General features: G+C 38.3%; 1 protein-coding gene across 2 annotated transcripts in view; it reads right to left on the bottom strand.

Moving 5' to 3' along the window:
* Positions 1-4,307: 4,307 nt before the first annotated feature.
* LOC129724998 (calcium-activated potassium channel slowpoke) overlaps positions 4,308-25,387 on the bottom strand; it is a 119,927-nt gene continuing 98,847 nt past the window's right edge. For both annotated transcript variants that reach the window (XM_055680359.1, XM_055680368.1), the window contains 11 exons: positions 21,634-21,711; positions 20,055-20,087; positions 19,497-19,638; positions 12,643-12,708; positions 12,073-12,247; positions 11,792-12,016; positions 11,430-11,709; positions 11,223-11,359; positions 11,020-11,162; positions 10,740-10,959; positions 4,308-10,674 (listed from right to left, as the gene is read on the bottom strand). In XM_055680359.1, the coding sequence (XP_055536334.1) occupies positions 10,537-10,674; positions 10,740-10,959; positions 11,020-11,162; positions 11,223-11,359; positions 11,430-11,709; positions 11,792-12,016; positions 12,073-12,247; positions 12,643-12,708; positions 19,497-19,638; positions 20,055-20,087; positions 21,634-21,711 (1,637 nt within the window). In that variant the 3' untranslated portion in view covers positions 4,308-10,536. The remainder of the gene's footprint in view (positions 10,675-10,739; positions 10,960-11,019; positions 11,163-11,222; positions 11,360-11,429; positions 11,710-11,791; positions 12,017-12,072; positions 12,248-12,642; positions 12,709-19,496; positions 19,639-20,054; positions 20,088-21,633; positions 21,712-25,387) is intronic.

Genomic DNA, 25,387 nt, shown 5'->3' on the forward strand with positions numbered 1-25,387 from the left:
GTGTACAGGTCAATTGCGGGGCTAGCGCTACGATCCTACTGACTTTTCCTTCGAGCTTACACATCCTCGCACTAATCGGCTACTACCCGATCACGCGTTGGCGCATCCTACCCAGCACTATGAAGCCAGTCCCAAGCTCGTTGGTAGCTAAGGGGAGACAACTGGGTATAGATTTGCATCCACTTTGGGAACCACTCGCTCATTGGTTGAAATTGAAAACCCCGAGTGCGTTAAAATTTATTATCAGGCTTGCTGGCAGTGTTAATGAGTGTAAGAGATCCGACTTGGAACATCACTTATATCAATTACCAAAAGATCTGCGCAAGGAGTTAATACGGTTTTGCGTAAAGCATAAGAACAGCATACTACTGCTCAATGTCGGAAGTAAATAGTGTAGTGTAAGCTTATTTCTACATTTGAATCCGTTCTGAATTAGGTTTGAACATACCTGTTGAGGCATATTGCTTGTGCGGAGAGTACAATTCAGATGGGTCAATGAATGAATCATAATCATTGATGAATGACATGTTTGATTTTAAGGATATTGAAGATGCAGATTCTCCGATAACCCTCAGACGGTAAAACTATCGCCTGCAGGAGGGATTGTGCATAATCAGAGCCGGATTTACGATTGTGGGGGCCCGGGGCCCAGTTTACAGTGGGGGCCTCGAAATAAAACAAAACGGGTTTCTTTTATCGTACGAGTTAAATCGTATTGAAAAGTTACCAAAAATTTGTAAGATTTTTTTTTTCGGAGAACTTATTAATTAAATAATCAACATTCAACTTCTTCAGAATATCGTACTCTCAACTTAACAATGCTAAATTTGAAAGCCTTTCATTCTTCATAGTCGTACGCCACCTATTTTGAATCATCTTCATCTTCGAAAAATACCTTTCTCCAGTTACGTTCGAGATCATTATGCCTTGTTTAGACTACGCCGCATATCACCTGATATCGCCAGATGATATCGGATATCACCTCGGGTGTTCACTCTACAGCAGTGCTGATAAAAGTCATTTTCCCCAGCAAAATTCTTCGAAAATTACAGCCAATCATTTTCAATTTTCACTTCCAATGAACGCAGCACTCTTTCAGATACACTAGATTTTCGTCCTAGTAACGTGCTGTTATACTCAGATGAAATAAATCGCGCGCATCGTTCACGGTTACGGAATAAAATTTGACGACAAATCCAACCAAATGATTTTCACTTCAAAGCGAAAAAGAAAAACAAACAGTCCACTCAACCAAAATAAACCTCACCGAAACACTTTTTCACTGACACTGACCGATGCCTTGACAATCTTCGTTAACTGATAAACTGATTTTGTTGTCTTGCTTTCATCGCATGAAATATAATGAGGTGTTTTGACAGTTCACTTCCATGCAAAAAGCGGGAAGGGAGAACTCTGAAAGGATTGTAAAAAATAACGTTTATGGATGCTTTTTTTCATTTTCACTCAAGAGTGTCAACCCTGCTCTACGGTTAGATGATAGTTGACATTTACTTTGGTAATTGAAAAAAGAAGAAAACAAAAACAGGTCAAGGCAAAAACAAGACAACAAGAGCAATGTAATTAGGATAAATGTGCGGGATGACAGAAGTAAAAATATTTCCATCCTTCTATTTCGCATGCAACGCGAATTTCGAAATTTGTAGGGTTGCGTTAAATGTCTTTTGGCCGTGTTGCCAACTGCTGCAAATCTGGTTTTATTGGTTTTCGAACATGATATCCGCGATACCATGTAGCCGAGGTGGTATCCAATGACAGCTCGATTGTATGGAATATCAGGTGATATGGATATGACATGGTGATATGGCCTCGACAGCACGAATGGCCCGATATCAGGTAATAGGCAGTGTAGTGTGAACGAGGCATTAGGCTCAAATAAATAGCTCGATCGACGCAGATTAGTTCAGTTTTCTTAAGTGTTCACAAGAAGCAAGATCTACGAAAGCATCAGTAAAAGTATGATTAGAAGTTAGTTCCTGTTAGTTAGAAGTTTGTTCCTGCTGACCTTTCCGAATCCGAAATAAGTACGACTAACCGAGTTCCTCCACCGTTCAACAGCTACGATTCCCGACACCCACGGGTCTTCCGATACAGTTCGATTCGAACAGTATGAGTTTATGACCTAGCAAAGCAGAAGTCGTATAAGGATGTTAATTCTTAGTCGCTCAAATGTGCATATCAAGTTGAAATTGCACAAGATGCAGCATTAAATTTCTTTTTTTATCGTATAATACAGCCGAGATTCGTTGGTTGGAAAACGAATGCCACCCAACTAGCTTATCGTGCTCGTTAGTTGGGTGAACTGACAGCTGGGTAATTTTTTCTGCTTTGAAAAGATTTCCTAATTTCATAGCGGTAAAACTATGTCAAAGCACATCACTCTGCTTCTTGTCTAAAAAATGGCGGATCACGACGCTGGATATTTCCGGTGAAGGCATTGAAAAAAGTAAAAGAACAAACAACCAAACAATAAACCTCTGAATTACACACAACATGTTGTAGATGTATAACATGTTCTTTCTAAATTACGCGATTAATTATGTCAGAGATGATCTACATAAATTTGCTAGCTAATAGTGCTGAGGATTAAACTGCCGCTCATGGCGAGTCTGTCCCAATTGCATTTTTGTCCATTTTGAGTTTATTTATGGAATCAATTCCTTTTCATGTCTACTTTCGATAGAACAAATATTTTTGAATACTTCGTTCTGAGGAACTATGAAAAAAATAGCAAGTCGGTTTGTCCCATAGCAAAAGTGATCGCAAGTCGGTCCCATTGCAAAAATCTCCGCAATTTAACCCCACAGCCAATAATGATTATGAAAAATGTGATATTTACCACAACTTATGGTCTTTAGGTTTAGAATTGGATGTACCAAGTGATATTCGATAGGAGGTTTGATTGAATTTTACACGTTCTACATCGTGTGGCTCTAGCTGATAGTACAATGTTTCCTTCAAGACAAAGTTTCCACCAGTAGCTTCTTTCAGCTGTTGGTTGTTGACAATGAACGCTTCAGGTGTGTCACTGTATTGTTAGTTAAAGCATTCTTGAGTATTTTATCTTTTCGTATTTTAACTGTATTTTATGTGAAGAATTTGTCAGTCATATCAAATACTTCGGTACGCTACTTAACTGTTTTTCAACGGAGCAAACATTTTCCTAAGCTATAATTGTTCTTTCATATTTGCTTCCACTGCTACGTCGAAGCTGTCCGCCGTCACGAACGTGTGACCGCTCTCAGGAAAATTTAGAATAAGTTACCTACACTGATTTCGAATTTATCAGTAGTATCAAATGTAAAAACAAAATCTAATTTTATTCTGAGCGGCGCAGTTGGTACATTATGTTATGCTTCTCACAAAAAACTTGTTTAATAAGGCACGAGAGAAGGTCATTTATGAATTGACCAGCGGTGGATTCATTCCAAACGCAAGCTATAGCACCGCCATTGATTTGCAGTAGTTTGTTTTTCATCACCGGTCGTAGCCGGCTATAGGACTGACTTGCTATCATTCTGGCTACGTACCGTAAAAGTAATCGCATATGAGTCCCAGCTTATGATTTTCAACAAATTTTAGTCAAATTTGGGTTTTTATACAAGTTTTATGATGTAAAAGTGTTAGATTGTCATCGCAGTACTAAATTCTGTTGAGGGTCTTGATTGAAAAAGCATTTCAGTGCCAAATTTCACCCAAAGCGTTACGATTTTCAATTGCTGTTTTCTCATCAGCACCAAAACGCAAATGGGACGGACTTGCTATGAGCGGCAGTAAACTAATCAATACTGAATGGAATAAGCGTAATAACTGAACATGTTAATGAATTTTTCACAACAATAAATAATATAATTTTATTTAAGTAATATTTTTTTCACTTTCGGACCCCTAAAATGCATTTAAATGACGTTGAATTCTGACATTAGAATTCTTTTTAGTTGGATGACGGCCCAACTAGCGAACACCCAACGAGCGAATCATCACTACTTTCAAATCCTATGAAACGCAATATTGAATTATATATGAAGCAATTTAACGTGTCACATAAAATTGTAAAATGCGTCATTCCTCGAAGTCGTATAGAATGAAATTGAAAGTTTCGAATAAGGCCATTTAGTATAGCCTGCGAAGTTATACTAAATCGTAACCAATTCCATCCACGTCAGGTGGCAACCATAATCTTATATGATCGATTTCTACCAAATGATCCCTTGTTCACTTAACAGAGTTGAACGCGAGTTATATGAACCAATTTGTTTGCTGTGGAATTGATGTTAGAAAAAAACCCCTTATTTTGACTTATTCGATTTTTTATTTAAATTTATAATTAACAATCATATTAACATTAACAACATTTCCTTGCATCTTTCTTACCCCATGTGTCGCAAACAATTTATGTACGAATATAAACAAACTTAAATTGAACACGCACAATTTCTACTACAGCTCAAGTATCGTACCAGATGTCAACACATATTTTATGGTAGTATCAGTTTGTCTTCAGTAAGTGATTTTTTTTATTACTCAAACGGTTTTAGCTAGTTCGCTGGTATTCACTATCTTCAGTTCCTACGCGGATAAGTTTGTTTTTTTGTTTAATTCTCTGTAGAAGGTTGAAAAAAGCGGTTCAAACAGATTCGATTGTACACAATAAATATAGCTTATCACGCTCTAATCACGCGGCACGCACTAAAAATGTACCACAAAAAAAAATAAGAAAACGCACCTGATTCGTTTTTTTTTTCTATCGTGTCGAAGTGATCTCTTTCTCTTTAATCTAATCCTGAATCACGACCTTATAGTAATATTGATGTTTTTCCGTCTTTTGTTTCGCAAAGTAACTCCACGCAGAAACGTTCTTCGATTAGATTGGAACCTTGTAAAAATAGGAAAAGAAATTTTCCGTTCCTGCATTTTGCATTTGTACAAAGTTTCACTGATCCTAGAGGTCGATTTCAACGTGAAATTGAATTGCTCTACACTACGGGTTTCGCGCGGTCCCAAGTTCGCATTCCCGTTACCTAGATATCGTTATCACAAGTTACATGGCGTAAAACCTATGGTACAGAGCACGGCTAAAGGCAACTCACTAAAAATGGGCAAGGGGGATTTATTTTCTAAGGTAAAATGTAGCAGCACGTTACAACCTATAGTTCTCTGTTGGTATGTTTGTTTGTATTTTGTTTTCATTATTCTCTTTTTTTATTCTATAAGGTGAGTATTAAGCTTGATCAGTTCCTGTTTCGGGAGCAAAAATGAATCGTTTTACGTTATGTACCTTGTGATGTTTTGCGCTGTTCGTTTTTTTTTACGTTTAAAACAATATTTACTGCTACCTAAATTGTTAACATAACGCAACTTATTTGAGGCATTTGTTCTGTTTTGTTATTCATTGTTTGTTTATATTTATTCCGTGCATGAACATGTTTGATAATGGCTGAACAAATTGATGTTTATCGATTTGCTATGTAATTTATCTTTCATTTGACGGTTTATCTAAAATTAACGTTTGTTGTTTGCTTTTTTTATGATTTATTACAATATTTAGTTCAAATATTCGTATTTACATCTAGTTTTAGCGCATTTATTTTTTGCATTTTGTCGAATTTTTTTACGAAAATCTTTTATAAAAAGCCTAGTTTATGTTTGCCGCTTATTTTCAACTGCATATATATAAGTTAAACGAAAATAGATGTAAAAATGTTTGCCTTGCAGTTTCTAACCTGCAGATATTTTTTTTTCTGCAGTGCGTGCTACAACTGGATTTCAATGCTAGTTTTAAAGTCTTTTTAGTGTCTGGATGTATGCTGTGTTACAGAAAAATCCCTACAGAAAAATGTGTTGCGCACAAAAATGACACTATCGCAGATTTATGAATTCCGAGATTCACATCAATCAAGATAATAAGAACTGCCGGCTTTGATAGTGGTTCCAAGTGTCAGGTGCTCTCAAAACGTTTTAGGTTGTATTATGATAAACTTTGAACACTCTCCTGTTTATCAGCAAATGAGGTTTGCACATAAAGGTTTCTGAATGGTTTATTGGTTAACACAGTGGCGTTGCTTAGGTTCAAAAAAAAAGGGACAGTAGTAATAGGTAAGTTTCTGCTGGCACAGAGATGAGACCTCAATCATGGAAAATTTAAATTGTCGGTTTAACTGATTTTGAGTATTTGTTTATGGGTTAATGATTAAAAGTTGAATTGGAAGAAAATATAATCTGTCAAAGATGATGATCCCAATGTTACGTCGTTCCATCAGGCTATTGAGTATCAAGGAAGGATGTTCAAATTTTCCTTACAGCACAGGAATTACCCCCCATCATAGTATGTAGAACACGGTGTAACAGTTTGCTAAAAAAGTGACGCAGAAAAGAATCTTTTTACTTAAGAACTGGAAACGAAGTATCTTTGAACAACAGATAGTAACTTTTTTGTGTTTATGTTTCCTTCCTATGTGAGTAAATCAATCGATAAAGTAAAATGAAAAGAAAATGATAATTTGTTAACGGTATTTGTTTGTAAACAAATGGAGTTCCTGCCAATGTATTTCCAATATGGCTAATTGTGCTTTCTGACAAATTATTACATTATATCTCAACACACCACGATGCCCACTTCTAACAGTACTAGCAGTACCCCGGATCAGCCGAGCATATACCGTTTGTTTAAGGTGGAACTCCGTGCTCGACTTCTGCCTTGATTTTTCAAAATTATTTTCTCGAAAATCATTAAAATAACGTCTGTGAAACTTTGATCGATTGTTTGCACCATTGACGCATGCATAGAGTATCATCTCGAGTGCTATTTATTAGGTGGAAGCTGAGATTTTTACGCTCGAAATCGTCAAGTGAAAAAAAATCTAACCTCAAAATTGTATGGAAAAAAGCCACCGTCCAGTTTCACCTTAACTGACTAAAAACGAATGCAACAAAACTTTGGAAGGAAATAGTTGATTATCTATAGAATAGTAGAAATAGAGTGCTGCTTGAAGTTATCTACGGGTTGTAAAAGTTTGTAAGAGCTGCCGACCGCGCGGTGAAAGTGTTACATCGTTTTCGTATCTAGCAGCTATGATCTTTTACCGACAAATCGTATCCGATGCAGACGGAACCAGCGTGTTTTTTAACGCCTGTGCTATGTGCTAACTAACCATTTCTAACGAAGCGCTATCTACCGATATTTTTAGTTTTGTATAAGTTCAGATTCAGCACATTGAGACTGGAATAGATAAAGATAGTTACCCTTAACTGGTTAGATGGTTACATGTTATGTGGTGCTGGCGTTAACGTACAAACACACAGTAAATAAAAATAACCTAACTTTAAATTCCTTATTATCAGCAAGTGACGATAGGGTCAACAATGTAAACAAAAGAATAACTCACTGACAATAGAAAACTGATAAAAAATAACGTTTGATTAGATCAAACTACTATCAGGCCTAATGTATCTGCAGAAATTTTACATGATTGTTTATTTTACTTATTTCATAAGGATTGACCACTAGCGACGTTTTCTCATAGCATGTTTATTACCGAGCGCAACAGTACAAACTGTGCTGTTCTACATAACTAGAAAGCCTCGACTGTTAAAAATTTAAAGCGAGCAACTTTGCATGTTCGATTTGTCCCAAAAATAAACAAAGCTAACTATTTGGAGAAGGATCGAATTCTTCTTCCATTTTCACGTAGGATTTGTATCCTCTAAACCCGTTTATGATAGGTATTGGAAATTGATGGAAAAAATGACAAGATGAAATTCCCGCGTACAATCAACAATGTAGTCTTACGTAAAACAGGTAAACAGTTAATACTTACATTTGATTCGCTTTGCTAGTGTGCGTCGCAGTAGGCTGTAGAACGACCGTCGGCTCTCGCACACAGAAAAAAATGGTCAAATGACATTCGCGCATCGAAGGGATGCATACTGTCATTCGTTTGGCGAAACTATTTTGGTTTATTGTAGTCTACTTCATTGTATTTCCACTGAGAAATATCACTACAAGATTAATGCAATAAGTAATTTTCAAAATCTCCGCACACAACGTGCGCAATTCGCTTTTCTAGAAAAAATGTCAAAATACGTTTAGGCGAAAAAACGTCGTTGTGGCGTAGTCAATAATGCGTTCGTTTCTCACTGCGACCGCCTACTCTTCTCTCGGTGAAATGTTCAAAGTACGCTCCGTTTAGAAGATTTTTCATAGCAAGTAAACATTTACCTGCTATAAAAATGTATACAGCCAGCAAATGAACCTCGGAAAACAGAAAAAGAGTTTGAAAATTTAAAAGGGAGCTTTATCGAGAGACATTTTCGTAGAAAGTCTCGTCATTTTTGGATAATATTTTCAATTGAAATGAGAAATCTTCGATCCGTTTTTCGAAAGTCAAACATCTAAATTAATTTTGAAACAGAAAACTTAAGTATGCAAAGTTGCTTATTTAGCTAAAGGCTTTACATTCCTAAAGTTTCATTGGATTTTCAAAAGGTTCTGCCAACCGGTGTTCGAACTGTTGCGAAATCCCTCCTCCTACATGATGCGTTATGTTTGCTTGTTATGCGATGCTTCGTTTATCGTGACTGACGACAATTAGTAGATGCTAGGTGATTTTACATGCGAAACTGGCCGATATCTTATGATTATTTGTACAGATTAGCCATTAGTTAGCATACATACTTAGTTTTCTTACAATAGTTAGAATGTAATGTGCTTTCTATACGTAGAAACAACTGGATATAAAAGCTCGAGATCACCGTTTTTGTTTAATGATTTTTTTTCTTCTATTAAATCTGAGGGTGGCTTGCGTTTTGTTATAACAGGATTATGTAAACACTGGATGAATTATGACAACATAGATTTTATCCTGGAGGCTAACGCAGAAGCAGTGAAAGATTAATCTTTCTTAGCATTGGCGCAATTTTTGTGAGAGTTCTAAAATGGTGATAAATTGCAGTATGAGCCCCATAAAATCAAATCGTTTGGTTGCCCAGTGTGCTTTTAATTTTTCGAAAATAACTATAGAATAAACACCAGCAATCACCTATGAAAGTTTAGTCTTTCACCGCGTTCATTTAGGTTCCCGAGGTATTTTTAAAGATTATAATGATCAACATTATTTATTGAAAACGCAAAGAAACAATTTGTTTATTGTGTAAAAAATTTGGATTCGAAATCTAACAATGTAAGCTTTACCTTTGGATAAACGAAACGAAACGATGATTTTCTACTTGGTTATCTATTTCCGACCTACCTGGTAATAAGTTAACTTTTTTTTGCAGTTTTTTTGTCATTGATTTTTTTAGAAAATGCACGGCACTAAGTATTTTGCATTATTTTATCTAACATGTTTACACATAAAATGGTAAACATTCAAGTAAGCAATATCATATCAATATAATGTACAGATATCGTGTTTAATTTTGCAGATGCAAAACATACTTTTTCGTCTTTGAATTTACTCTCGATCTGTCTTATCATCTAATCATTTGAGTGTAGTGACCTTTGATGGAATTCCTTGCCGCGCGACCTGGGCTTGGTTGACTTCAATGTCAATTTGTCGGACGCGGTGTTTGTCCAGGAGGGCGGCATACGGTTTTCAATCCCACACCATTTGCTTTTTCAAAAAAAAAACTTGCCATAATTCTCTGCGGTTGAAACGAGCAATGAAAAAATCATTTCTACATTGCATGTAAACCATCAGAAAGAAGGCAATTGTTCCAGTGTTAGTATCAACAGGGCTGTTAAAATAAAACATTCGTCGTTGTTTGCATGGCTATTATAATTAATAATATTATAATCATTATTTTCACCTGGTTTAACGTGGTTGAATTCCTATATTTTTGCCACAATCAGGGTTGTGTTCAATGTAAGGAATGACATTGGATTTGATTGTGGGACATATTTGTTGCTTCTCTCCGGTGACTTACATACACATTATTAGGAACTAATGAATGGTAAATCTTAACTAAACCGGGAAAACTACTCGATGATCGTTGGACTGACTCCTTTCGTACTTCGATAGCAATCTTATTTTTTCTGTTGCAAACGGAATGGTGTGGGAAGCAAAACGTCTGTATTACATATGAACTTTCTGTTACAGTTTATTCTTGCTCGATCGTTTCGATACAGATGGTAGTTCGGAGGACGTATCGATTTGCTAGTATTAGCAGCCATTGGGGATGGATTCTGGGTTGTGTGAATTCCCCTCTAGCTTGATCCCTTTTATACACTAGATTGCGCAGCATATACAGGATTAAAACGTATTGTTCTTGATGCAAAACATAAGGATATTACCAATATTTTTTTTTCAACCTAATACTAACTTAGTAGAGAACATAGTCTTCAATTGCGCCATGAAACGAATTTTGGATGTGGTTGGTCTCCTAATGGTTTTTGGAGAACAACTTAACAAATTTGCGAAACACATGCTTGATATATTGCGCGATCTGGTATATAAAATCGGTTTCTTTTGTTCATATGTAAGAGTAGGGACCATCAGTCAAGGCACTACACAACAACAGTCAGGAATTGTCGTCTTTGTTGGAACCACCGCCTCCGACACCGGTCTGCTGGCTATTCTGGCTGCGACCTCCAGCCGGCCCCCGCACAGTAGCAGGCTTATACTCGAGGCCTGGATCGAATTGCATCAAAACGAACACCTTAAACGAAAGACTCCTTAATGATGTGTTTATGCTCATAACTAGGTAAAATCATTGTTCCTAACCTGATCCGTTGGTAGCAGCGAGAAGTCATCCGGTGGGTTGGTAATGACGTACCGCTTGCTACTAGCATCACAGCTCGAGCTAGTATCCCGAAACCTGTAGAGGCCAATGCATAGCATGCCGTAAGATTTGAGTGCTGCTACGAACAGATCGCCGTACTTTCCAGCTTCTCCGAATTGAGCTAATGGACCATCATATAGTGATATCTGACCGACGCGACATCTAACGGAACGAAGCAAATAATTAACAAAGCAAATAATTAACATTAATTTCTCTACCAACCTATCTCGATTGCTGAGACTTTCTGGCGTACTGTAGCCGCCCCTCAGGCCTGCACCTTCCGCTAGTATTAACTCCAGCTCTGGAGTCGCACCTCCTGTGATCAGCGACCGTATGAGTGTTAAGGCGTTTTGATTGAAGTATGTCTGAAATAGGCGGTAGAATATTATACATCATTCTCAAAAAAATCCCTCCAGCCGATTTACTGTTGACATAAGGGAATCCAGCACGCTTACGGCAAATGCCGTACCGCAAGCAAATGGTTGTGTTAGATACAGCTCGGTATCGGGATCATCATCGTCGTCTTGATCCAGAAATTGCACATTGCTGTCGTTGACTAATTCTGTAAGCATAAAAATACAACCGCAGCTGAGTTGGTTGCAAGCAGCGAGCGCTACTTTAGATCCTCCTACCCGTAATCATTGGCACGTTGGCACCGTAGACCGAACCTCGTCGTTGTAGCACAATTGGACTACCTACTGGCGTTAGATTATCTTGCTCGGAGCCACGCTGACTGAGCACGCCTATCGTGTCGTCGAATGTCATTGCTTTAATGTTGAGTGAGGCTAGGATGGCTTCCTTATCGGCTAACGTCGGATCGTCGTTGCTAGGAACTTTCGCCGATAGAATACAACACATATCACAAAGGTTTACGTTGACCGCTCGTAGATCGGCTCTACTTAGCGGGGATCCCTGCAAAACAATCACAAACCAAATAATAATAATAAGTAATCTCGAAGTGGCGCACTCTCTAGAGCAATGTCAGATACAATACATTCAATACGGATATTTTTGGCAGATTCTGCAGCATCTTCCATTCGCGTCGAATGTATTCAACGGAACCCACGATCACGACGTGTTTCAGCTCATGATAGTGAAAGTTTGAAGCACGTAGTGGCATCACGAGATTTCTTAATCCTATCAGCGGCGAATCTGGATCTGCGAACAAACACACAACGACATGTCCGTTCAAGACAGTCATTGCTGCCTGGTTTCGGTCCTACAATAAAAGTTTAATTAGTACAGCTAGAAATAGATGCGTCGATCCGTTCATACCAGTATACACTCCTCTAAACTCTTTGCTGGACTCCAGTGGAACATTCCAGTTGAGTCGTACTTCATTTCGGTTTTCTCAAAGTCAAAGTCCTTGGATTGGTCGTCCGCAATGCCAGCCTGCAGCGTGACACCATTTTGATTTTGTGCACCTGATCCGCTGCCTCGACTCGTAGGCCTGCGAAAAATATAGTGTACGGATTATGATCAGCGTCGTGCATTCGACCTCGCATAACGAAACATGCTCAACTCAACTCAACCGAATAAAAAAATCTAGCCTAACGGAAAACGGGATTCTCTGGGCGTCCCTGGGCGCAAAAAAAAGCAAAACATTGGGTTCAAACAAAAGGTGTTCGAATGGAAAATACAAAAAACTTAAGGCAATTGCACAAGCAATGGCCGGGCCAATGTGGAAACTACTGAAACAAACTAAGCTATAACTATTAAGGGATAAAAAATGCATCTGTTGGTGGGTTCATTGAGGAAAATCAGTGATAAAACCAGATGCAAAAAGTAAAAATAGGGGCTACAACAATTCGTTTTTTTGTCACAAGAAGAATCAACCGTTCGTACATGAGTTTTTTCACTTCGTATGCTAGTTGATAGCCCGCGTAAGGACTCTGTTCAGTATCCGGAGGCCTGGAAAAATAATAATCGTGAATACTTCAATAATAGTAAAAATAGCGGTTCCAAAAAAAAATTGTGGATGTAATACACTTGTTCGACATGTTACACTGACAATTATATTTTTTGACAAACGACTACTATTATAACATTCGTTATTATTAGACCCAATTTTAGTCATAGGAATTGCGAACTACCAATCGAAAAATGAATATTTCACCATAACAGGTGATTAATAGTGTCAAGATAGCTTTTATAAAATCAGCCTAAAATAAAATTAGACTGTAGAATAGTGTGTGTTTAAGGTCATATTAGCCCTTATATTTAAAACATTGAGCTATATTTGAAAAATACAAGTAAAACATTTCCGGTAATCCTGTATGAATTTGCAACCCTGTAAAGTGAGCTGAAGTTATGAGATGAGTTCTGTTTAAAGTTATTCAGATTTAATTTTCTAAGTTTTGAGGATTACAATTCACTTACTCAAAAACTACACAGAAGCTCTGAAATAACAGAATTTAGAAAGATTATTGTTTAACAGTAGCTTGTAGGGCGGATTTGAAATCAAACCGATGGAATTGAAGCAAGTCAAAAGTTTATACTAAGTGCCTGCATCCGAAAGAGATACTGTATTTAACCTAACGATTTTTTATGTATAAAAGATATTTAATAACAATGCAGCGTCTCAGCACTAAAACTCAACCTGTTGTGGTTATGTGGTCCAAGATAACTCCGCCTGTTACGGTTCTCCTTGGTTCAGTCTAGCCTTTTCGAATAGACTTGAATTATTGAGAACTGGAGCAGAGGTTCCAAAGCCCCTGTAAAGGAGGATGGTTGTAAGAGTTCTTAACCATGGCTGTTGCGTAAAATCCAATGGTTAAAACCCCTAAGCTAAGGTGTTATGCGACCCGTGCCGATGGATGACGTGGTGGGGGGAAGGGGGGTTCACAAATACCCAGTGGAGCACCAGGGTACCCTTCACAGTAATTAGCCCTAAAGTCAAATGGATTTACTTCCCGGTCCAGAGAAAAGGCTCGATGACGAAGGGAAATCCGTATCATCAGCACCCCTTGTCAAGCGACTTTCAAACGCGCGAAGGCGGCAACTGAGCAAAAATCTTCGCTTCGGTCTCTCGTACGAAGAAGCCAGGAAGCTGGCCCTCATTCCGACAGAGCAGCTTGCTCAAACAAACCAAGTCGTTGTCAAGCGACAGCGGTCGGACGACTTGGTGTCCCCAAACACCAGTAATAAGTGTCAACAGCCTAAAAAACTGCGGTACGGCACTGGTTTGGGGTCATCGGGTCCGAAGCCGCTCCCGCCGGCCACATTTGGAGACATGGCGAAAGCTATAAGCCTTGCGATTGCTTCTGCTACCCACTCCAGCTCCCTACTCACAACGCAGGTACGCGTGGAAAACTCCTCGGGGAGTGCCCCACAACCACCCAAACGCAATCCTGCGGCTGGGAAGGTACGCGCAGGATGCTCCATCGGGAGTGCCCTGTCACCACCAAAACAACGCAACCCCGCGGCTGCTCGGACGGTTCCGCTGAAGACTCGCAAGAGTGTGAAGCATCAACCACCGAACAGTCGCACCCCCCGGAGTCAAAAACCGCCACAGAGTGCGGGACGACCTTCTGTTGTCAATCGACTGCTGCCACCGAAGCCGAACAGTGATGAAGAACAACTTCCATCAACCAGCCAAACCGCTGTTGGCAGCCGTCAGTCAATACCTGGATCATCTTCCGACCCGGACAAAGACGGCAACTTCACTGTAAAGTGAGCAGCTTTCGCTGCGTGCAAGCAAATCTCCATCACGCAAAAGGCACCTCGGGTGTTCTTTGCAGGAGATTCGCTAAAGAGCAGCTAGCGGCTGCACTCATCCAGGAGCCGTTGATCAACGAATCCAAAATCCTCGGACTCAACGCTCCTAACGGTAGGTTAATCTACTGCGACACGCAGTCCGAACCAAGGACTGCAATTCTGCTAAATAGATAACTAAAATTTTTACCTATTACAGAACTTATCCAACGAGACGTCGTTGCCGTCACGGTTGAAGTACCGACAACCAGAGGAAAGCAGGATGTAGTTGTCGCGTCGGCCTGCTTCTCGGGCGACCAAGGTGGCGGTATACCCAAAGTTGCTGCGCTCGTGCGGTACTGCAAGGCCATCAACAAGCCGTTTCTGATCGGCTGCGATGCCAACGCCCACCACACGATCTGGGGCAGCTCGGATACCAACATTAGGGGTACCTACTTGAATACCTTACTTCTAACGATGTCAATGTTTATAATAAAGGGAATAACCCCACTTTTATCAACGCTATCAGACAGAAGGTCCTTGATCTCACTCTGTGTAGCGCCTCTATTTCTGAAAGGATTAAAAACTGGCATGTCTCCGATGAAACTAGTTTGTCGGATCACAGACACATTGTTTTTAATATAGAGGCTAACCCTCTGAAAAGAGAGTTGTTCAGGAATCCGATGAATACAGATTGGGAATCCTTTGAGGAACACCTGATCGATTCACGAACTTTCAGTTACAGCAACATTCGATATTCAGTTGACCTGAATTCGGCAGCATATGATCTACAAAACAGAATCATGGATGCTTTTAATGCAAACTGTTCACTAACACTGCGGCCAGTATGCCGTGTATGCCTACTAAGTACAACGCCGAGCTACGCAAGGCTAAACGGAAATCCAGAGTTAGTTTCTGTGAAAAAAAAAAACCAAACTCTGCCGGAAGCTACGCGGCTCCAAAAGGCGATGTCCAAAGACCATACTAACGGTTTAGGACAAGTAAGGAAAGAGGATGGATGCCTCACTGTCACTACGAAGGAAACGTTGGAGGTTCTTATGAACACCCACTTTCCTGGATCGACAGAGACCCAAGAACTGAATAGTGATGGGTCGCAGCGGCACAATCCGAGACATATGGCGTCTCGGGAGTCCATCCTGCTGGCCCGTCGGCTGTTCTCGGAAGCTTCAATAGGTTGGGCCCAAGCAACAATTGAAACATAATAAAACAATAAATTGTGATTATTTGTTGCACTAATGAAATTCCGAGGTTTTAAGAAACATTTTTTGTTACTACGATGAAATTGTAATGAGACAAGTAACAACTAAAGTTGCATCGCTGCTTCAAAAATCTTCACACCAACAACGTAATTCGCGAGGTTGGATTTGTTGTTGAAACGTGTAAACGGCATTTGAAAACCTAACCTTCACTGAATAGATCTAGTGGGTGGAGCATATAGGTTGCCAACGTGATGCTTGCGAGATACACAAAACAAACACACAAAAATACTTCTAAAAGTTGCTGTCATGTTCTGAAGCCATGTAACAGCAACTTTTGCTCGATCGTTCGCCTTATATTTGTTTTTAAGATGAGGTTATTTACTGCGTTGTAACTTTCGCGTACTTGGACTAGAAGTCGTCCAAAAAGTGTGGGTCTCTAAAACGAAATGTGATAAATTGCTTTGAATTTCATTATCACGCTGAGGTACTGATGGATTGAAGAAGCAAAATTAAAACTGGTAATGACCATTAGCATGATAAGGGAAGCAATATTCAAAACTGAGCCATGAACTTGCAAGTGTTTCTACAGTAAATGACGTAAATAGTACAAACGAGAAAAGTGAATAGAAATTGATAACTGGAGTTGAATCGCTATACAGACAATCTCTTTCCATTCTGATCATTTGCCATTTTACAATCTTACCACAACGCCATTAAGTTTCTGTCGCGCCCTAGTTGCTGCTACGATACATCTTCGTAGCTGAAATTTTACCATGCAGCATTTACCATGTTGTTATCAAATTCCATGCATTAGTTCATACACATTGCTGTTTCATTCTTGAAACTTGTGCTGAAACAACGAAAATGTTGCAATTGGCTCCACCTCCTGCGCTTTTTTTGTCATTGTATAAGAAACTGAGATGTAACTGCAACTTTATTTCGCATAAGAAATTGTTGCTGTGATGCACAAAGTTCATAATCGAAACAAGCTTTGCTGCTTGGGGCTTTAAGCTCACTCGACCCTATGAAGTCTCCAGGTCCAGACGGCATACTACCCATCTTTCTGTAAAAATCGGCCGCAGCTATCATGTCCGAACTCATCAACCTCTTCAGAGCCAGCTTTATCCTGGGCCATATTCCGGATAACTGGCTGAAGGGGGAGGTAGTGTTTATCCCCAAAGTTGGAAGAAAGGATAAAACCCTACCTAAGACTTTCAGACCCATAAGTCTGACTTCATCACTTCTCAAGTTGATGGAGAAAATAATGGATAAATATATCCGTGATGAGTTTCTTAAAGACTCCCCGCTGAATATGAACCAGCATCAAAGCGGCAATTCAACAGAAACTGCTCTTCACAGCTTAGTGACGTTGATTGAAAAGTCCCTGAGTTTTTTTTTCACAACATTTATTTGACACGGCACAATACAAATTAATGTTTTATGGAGCCAATGTAAAAGTCTCTGAGTTATCAGGAGACGGCGCTTTGTGCCTTTCTTGATATTGAAGGGGCCTTCGATAACACGTCCTTTGCATACAATTAATACACTTCAAGGAGCTGGATACACGCAATGCTCTCTAGCAGAGTGATAACAGCAACCTTGGGAGATTCGTCTGTAACAATGTCAGTGATCAAGGGATGCCCGCAAGAAGGAGTTTTCTCGCCCTTGTTATGGTCACTAATTGTCGACGCACTTCTCAATAAGCTTTCACAGCTTAGATACAAGGTCATTGGATACGCTGATGACATCGTCCTCATCGTCAGAGGTAAAGACGACGCAACTCTGTCGAGCCGAATGCAAGCGGCTCTGAATGCCACCACGTTATGGTGTCTACAGGAGGGTCTAAGCATAAACCCCTTAAAAACAGTCCTAATCCCATTCAGTAGACGAAGGAAGATCTCCATCAGACTGGGCTTCAGCCAAGCATGGAAATTTTCACTCACTAGCAATATTTCATGCAAATGTGTTCTTTGATTCATCAGGTATCTTTCAATTGTTTCCACTCGCGTACAAGTTTTCCCATAGAAACGCTGCTGATTGTTTTTCGCTTCTAAAAGTTCCGAATACTATAGAAGAAGACTGAATGATTCAAACACGATAGTATTTATTGTATCCAAGTTCACTTGCATTCAACGGTATCGTGAGAATCTTTGAGATATTATCGCCAGTGATACACAATTATGAATCCAAATGAACGTTAGATTGCGTTCAACTGTTTGCTTACGCTGCTTACGGAAATGGTAGCATGGTGCATTAGCATGTGATATTTGAAATCACTAAGCATCATCGCGGTATATCACGGTGAAAGCACGACGTGGAGTAACCGAATTACGCCTGCAAGCAACCAACATTTGTAAGAATCGCTGCGATCTCTCGAGTGCAATCGTATACGATTCTTTCGTGAAACACTCGCTATATGTTGCTCGCTCCCCCTAAAGCAGGCAATACTGAAACAAAATCATCAAAAAAAGCTACCATATATTTCTTTGCTATAAGTTGTCTCAAATACCTCGGAATTATTCTGGATAAGAAACTGAACTGGTTTGCACTAAGAAAGCGGATCATGCCGCTAAGAAAGCGACCTCGGCGATCTGGGCTGCAGAATTCTGTTCGGTAAGACCTGGGGACTGAAACCAGACTTGGCACTCTGGTCTTACAAGACCATTGCACGACCAAGAATCACCTATGCTGCCCTTGTGTGGTGGCCTACGGTGAACGAAGTGACGGTATCAGGGAAACATTTTTCCCGGGCAAATGGCCCACCGTTTTTCAAGGAGAGGTATATGCCATATATATCTGCACAAAAATATGTCTGAAACGCAACTACAGACATGCGAAAATCGGTATATTCTCGGACAGTCAAGCAGCACTACTAGCACTTAAGTCCGTCAAATGCGTCAAACTTGTTTGGGAATGCATTGCAACTCTATGGGAACTCTCCCCCGCAGAACTCAGTTTTTCTGTGGACATTGCGGAGTCGAGGGTAATGAACAGGCTGACTACCCCGTCCCGCTTTTTATCATTTAAAGAAAATCGGTGTATGAACGACACCTGCCGATTCTGTAAAGCTGAGCAGGAAGCTCAGAGCATTTGCTTTGCTCTTACGGAGCTCTTGCTTCCTCTAGGTACAACCTCTTAGGAAGCTACCTTTTAACTCCATACCAATTATGGAGCTCTAATCCCAAGCAGGTCATTAGTTTCATCAACTATGTTGTACCTAATTGGAGTACAGGTTTAAAACAAAACAGTTCTACTTCATCAATGAGTACGAGCAATCCGTAACCTGTGCACAGTAATCGGAACCAGCCACGAAAGACAATCAGTAAGACTGTCGCAGTGGCATTACAGTACCAAGTGCCCTTCAGGCATACGTTCGCATTATTCGTGTGGTGCCATGCGCCTCCATCGTTTTATATTTATGCACAAGCATGGTGGTTGTTATCTTAAAGTACCGCTGATTTAATGTTATCGGCAAAATCAATTTAAATAAGCAATTCAATCTCACTTGTTCTAAGGCAATTGAAAAAATTCTGATTTATCAGTAAACACAGTTAACGAAACCAAGTTTTCATGACAACTTCAGCCTAAACCGTTGGAAGAGCTAATCTAAATGACATGAAATAGAAATGCCTTTTGTTAAATCCCATAAAATTCATCGCTTTATTACGAACCTTTTCGTCATAAAGCCGAACTTCTTCTGCGATTGTAATTTTGAACATTGTATTTTTAGTAAATGTAAGTATTTACAGTCTCCTGTATAGTGAATTATTAATAAACGATACTTACCGATTATACGTCGATGGCGATATCAGATTATCCGGTGGTTGTCTATTTACATTAGGTTTTACTTTGTTAACTTGTTTGGTGGAATTAAGCAGCTGATTGGAAGTCGGCGATGGTATGTTGCTCCTCCGATTGCGATTGATTACTGCGTAGGGTTGAAGGCAAAGACCGGAAACAAAAGCACAGGTATTAGCAGATTGAAACTTTCGGCAATAAAGTACCACATCGAAACACGCTATTGGACGAGAACTGGAAGAAAGTCTAATCGAGGAACAAATGCCGTATTTGAGTGTATGGATCATAAACCGTGAAAGTTGGAAAATATGTGTAGTTGTATATTTGGTTTTGAATAGTGAATAGATAAGAAAGAAGCATCGTGAAGCATCACTGAAGATTTGAGCAAGGGCAAATCAGAAAGGAAAATGAAAATTATGTTCTCCAAGAGCTTTGTACAAAGCGAGACAGTAAATAGGTTAAAAGTTTACATCGAAATTGAACAATGTAGATATAGGTTGGAAAACGAATGTAACATATTTCCAAGGGTATATCCCGTTAACTCACAATTTATATCCTCTCGGTCTCTGGTAATATCGCCTGGGTGTAGGTTGTGGTGAAATTACATGCGATGTGCGTGTTTTTTTTTGAATTTTGGTTTTGTTTCGATGATGTTTGATTTGTTTAAAGATTACACGATATCGAGGGTGTAATTCGATCGGTTTTAAGCGGCGATAGCATCGGTCAAACCACGAACCAGTTATGGGTTTTTATATGACGACGTAATGACACAGGAAAAAAAAAGAGAATGTTTCAAACATTAGTTGATACTCGCCAAACATCGGTTGGATGTATGCATACACACTGGCTTTAGTTCGATTTAGTAAACAGCTACAGCTTCAAAAATGTTAAAATAGATTCCGGTTGTTGATCGGAAAATAAAAGAAAAAAAAAACGATTGGAAAAGAACAGAACACTACTTCCTAGGTTAGCAGCAAAATGATAACATTCACAAGCAGTAAAATTTGGTTTCGATGATTCATTTTCAGTTCTACACATCATTAGGATTGCTACTCTTCAAAATACACATACTAGAGTCAGAAGGTACAATTAATGATTCACCAGCTACAAGTTGATAAGTCAATGTTCCCTTGGAATCGGAAAATAAATGTTGGTGTTGAATCGTGCACTGGAAACTGACATACATTTGAAGGGGAAGCAGCAAACTTAATTAACATAACCTATTCATGAGTCAGGTTGCGCATCAAATGAATTGAGTAAAAAATGTAGGAAAAAATCCACAAAACTCGCAGTAAAAAGAAAACAAAAATTATTATGGGAAATAATGAACAGTCTGTGGGATACATGGAAAATGCTTATCTTGAGGCTTTGTACAACCGTAGCACATCGATTAGTAACATTGGCCATTCGCGTGAGGATTCAACGTGTAAGTGCGTGTGCATGTGTTGCTGTTTAAAAAGTTGATGAGCTTGGTGGTGCTTGTACGTGTTAAAGAAAGCCTAATATACGTATAACTGTTTATCACTCATATGTATAGATCTGACTTCAGCGTTGGTTTTGTTATAACTGTATATATTTTTAGTTTAGTTTAAGGGAATATTTTAAAATTAATTTTTCACCCCACGGAAACAGTTGGAATGTTTCAATGCGTAGTTTTCCATGACTTTATTTCTCTAACACCGCCGCTTTCTTGTAGTCTGTGTGCGCGCTAAGCTATGATTATATTCATGTGAAATGAATGAAAGTGATGCGTCCCGGTTCCCGAAGAATACGGAAAAGCAGTGGTAAAAAAGTACCGGTACCCAAAAATCGCACCGCTAAAGGGCTACGGGATGGCATGCTGCAAAACATCATTGTATAGCCCGTTCGCTTTCCCTTGGCATAAAAATACCTTTTCTGTGAACAACAAAAACATGAAAATGGAAACGAAAAGACACGGCACAAAAAATAATCGAAGAGGAACGAAACGATACAAAAAATCTATTTTACACATTTTTGCAGCTTTGCATAGGATGTGTCACGCACAGAAGTTCGTGTGCCTTAATCTCTGTTTCATTTCAACCGAAGCGTGACAAGGAAAGCGAAAGTACAAGATATTGTATAGAGAATGTTTGTATTGCATTACCCGATGAAATACCTCGGACGTGCACCCGTTTCGGAAGTTCCGGCGGGGTGAACGTGGGCGCAGGATGATGGCCGTCGTCTGCAAAATTTACAAATTATGTTCTAGAAAAATTTCACCGTAAAGCTCTCTAGCGCCAGGCGCTAAACAATTTACTAAAGCGGGTACAAAAAAGAAAAACATATCGCACTAAAGGTTTCTTGAAATTCGAAAACAAAATTTTCAAAAATATGCAAGAATAGAGTTGAAAAATATTCCATACAAGAATTGCTAGAAAGCTAGAACAGGTGAAACAATCAAAATGAATTGAAGAAAGAAACCGACTATCTAATAAAAAGCTCAAAAATCGAAAAAAAAAAATTGTCCATTGTTTTTCGTGAAAGCCAGTCGAATAGTGAGGATAGCTGGACAATGCTAATAATCGTTGAAAGCGAAGTCATGGAGGGAAAAACACGTATTTAGTGCAGTAAAAACGTTTACAAAACGGCACAAATATATTCGATATCTGCTGATAAGCGAGAAGCAATAACAAATGCGTATACAAGCAGGGCTATTTTGTCGTTTAGCATCATATTTCTCCTGATGATTGTTTTCTTTACGAAGAAGGTCAAATGGTAAAAGGTTAAAGAATGACTAACTATGAAGGAAGAACGAAAGGGTGGGTAGCTGTACTATATCACCAAAATGCTATGTCAGACACTAAGTTTTGCCCTTACGCTGAGTCACTGCACGTGTGCACAGTGCCTTTTTTGAGATCGGAAAACTGATGTTTTGATGTTTTATGATAGTTGTGAAATATTCGATAATTCCAAAAAAAAAACAATTCGTGTCTTGAATGTGTTCACGAATAATAAATAATTGTGTCGTAATATAATCCAATTTTTTTTCTCTGCTTAATTGCTGCGTAGTTTGAGCACGATTCGATTATGTTAAAGTGTCTATTTTTTTACCTTTAAATGTACAAACTTTTAGCAGATTTGAGTTCAATTTGGGATCTCTGTTTTGTTTTGTGATCCTTTTCGGAAAAGGTATGTGTAACTGGTGCACAGAGTGGTCCAAAAATGCAAAAAGTGAAACTTAATTCCATTGCGCCTTCTTCATCCTAGCTTAATGGTGTCTTCGAAACAATTGTTTGTATGAATGACCCGCATAATTGTCAAAAATTATGAAAAGTGTACTGTAATAAAAATAAAATAAAACTAACTTTTTTGGGTTAAAAGATAAAGAAATGGTTCATTTGACAAAGTTGTGGAATATGTGAAAATATGAAACTTTGACGAACAAACAAAATTCCTATCTTCATTGGATACAAAGTTATGAAGTATATTAAAAGCCAGTTTTTATTTAAACTTTGTTGTTTTGTGCACAATTTTTGTTGGTTGCATTTTATAAGAAAACGATGTTCGAAAGAATTGTTGGGACACTCAGAATACATATGTTTGCCAAAGACCACACTTCTCCAGGGTTTTTCCTTACACAGTTATAGCATATTTCTAGTTTATTTGTTCGATAACTTTAAGAACGTATAGGATAAATATGGGCAAGTGGAACCATGATGTTAATACTTTTCCTTAAAGTTAGTTTTATAGTCCCAATCCACTCTTATTTGAGTTCGGCAAGCATGTATAACAGTAGGTTTTCATATATGAAATTACTATTTTTTATTGGTAAGAAGAAATAAACGAATGATTTAATTGTCGAATTTTTAGAACATGCAAAAATATGAAACTTTGCTGAATATACAAAATTCCTATCTTCATTGGGTGCAAAATAACAGAGTATTTTATAGGAAAGTTATTTAAAATGTAGTTTTTTGTTCTTAACTTGGGTTAATTACATTTTACAAAAAAAAACATTGTTCGGGAGAAGCATTGAGGCATATAAAACACGTGTTTTTGTTGAAGATTATACATGTTAAGAACTCTTCCTTTCAAAGATATAGCATGCTTATTTTTTCGATAACTTTAGAACGAAGCAAAGCCAAAGGCCTTTGTTAGGCCAGCATCGTACCTCGAGACCAGCTGGGAGATCTTTACTTTAGAACATTTAGGGTAAAAAGGGGCAAGTGGAATCATGATGTCAATACATTTCCTTAAAGCTTAGCTCATGCACTACAAACTGTAACGAGTTCCATTCGTCCAAATCCACCCAGTTTTTACCCAATACGTTCTCAAAGTTAACGAAAAATAAGCTAAAATATGCTATATCTTTGTGAGGAAAAGTCCTAGAGACGTGTAATCTTCGACAAAAACGTGTGTTTTGTATACCCCAATGCTTCGCCAAAACAATGTTTTCTCGTAAAATGCAACTAACAAAAGTTGAGTACAAAAAATTAAATTTTAGATACCTTACATATAACATACAACTTTGTAACTCTGTACCCTATGAAGATGGGAAATTTGTTTATTCAGCAAAGTTTTATGTTTTGATATATTCTGAAACTTCGCCAAAAAAACCATCCCTTTATTTCTTAACAGAAAAAAGTTACTATCGTTAATATATGAAAACCTACTGTAAAACATGCACGCCGTACTCAAATATGGGGAGATTGGGACAAACTGAACCTGCAACATTTTGTGATACTTGAGCGAAACTTAAAAAGGCACTGACATCATGGTTCCACTTGCCCCTTTTTACCCTATATGTTAATAACTTCAACTTTGCTAATATTATGCTATAACTTTGCAAGGAAAAGTCCTGGAGATGTCTGGTCTTTGGCAAAACTATGTGTTTTGTGTGGCCTAACAATTCTTTCGAACATCGTTTTCTTGTAAAATGTAACTAACAAAAGTTAAGTACAAAAAACCAAATTTTGAGAAACTTGCTTATAATATGCTTTCTAACTTTGTACTCAATGAAGATAGGAATTTTGTTTGTTCGACAAAGTTTCTTAAATCTTCTTGAAATCTTCTACAACTTTGTCAAATAAACCATTTCCCTATCTCTTAACACACAAAAAAATAGATTTTTTTCAATACAGTACACTTTTTTTAAAAATTCATACAAACAATCTTTCCGAAAACACCATTAAGCTAGGATGATACTGAAAGGTACTAAGAAATTAAGTTCCCCTTTTTTGCATATTTGGACTGTGTGGTGGGGTCGTTACTGCTCTCTTACTGGTTTATATTGTATTTCTTGTAGATTCTTTCCAATTCACCCTCTTGTAAGTGATTGGTGACTACGAAAATGCTTAAATGCTTTCAAACGATTCCTTGTAGTTTGAAAGCAGGTCTTTGGTTTGATTTAGAAAGAATTTTGAGTTAATTCTTTATAGTTTCTCTAGTTTTTCTTTGTAGCATTCTGAAGCGCTTTTCAACAAGTTAAATATCTTTTATACTATTTATGGTTTCTGATGGCACACTGAGTTCTTTTTAGCGAGAGGGATACGTTCCAAATTTGTATGGGACCGCGTGAAAAAAGACTTTTTTTTGAGGAAACCATCTCAAAATGTTCGAACCTTGTTTGACTATGCAAAAGTTGATCGTTTTCGAGTTATGGAGAATGGCGACACGCGTTAAAGAGACTTCAGTGTATTCCCAGCAAAGGAAGAGTACTATTCAAACTTTTTTTTCTTGATGATTTCTTGATTAGTAATAGTTTTTTTAAAATATTTTTCCACTTCATAGCAGCATTTTCAGCAAATCTAAGCTTAATTTAAGCTCTTTACTGTTTTATAGTAATGAGACAAAGTTTACAACTATTTTCAACGTTATCGTCAGCAATTAACGTTTGCAGTAATAAAATGGACAAAAAT

This window comes from Wyeomyia smithii, chromosome 1 (genome assembly GCF_029784165.1).
Source record: "Wyeomyia smithii strain HCP4-BCI-WySm-NY-G18 chromosome 1, ASM2978416v1, whole genome shotgun sequence".
Classification (NCBI taxonomy): Eukaryota; Metazoa; Arthropoda; class Insecta; order Diptera; family Culicidae; genus Wyeomyia; species Wyeomyia smithii.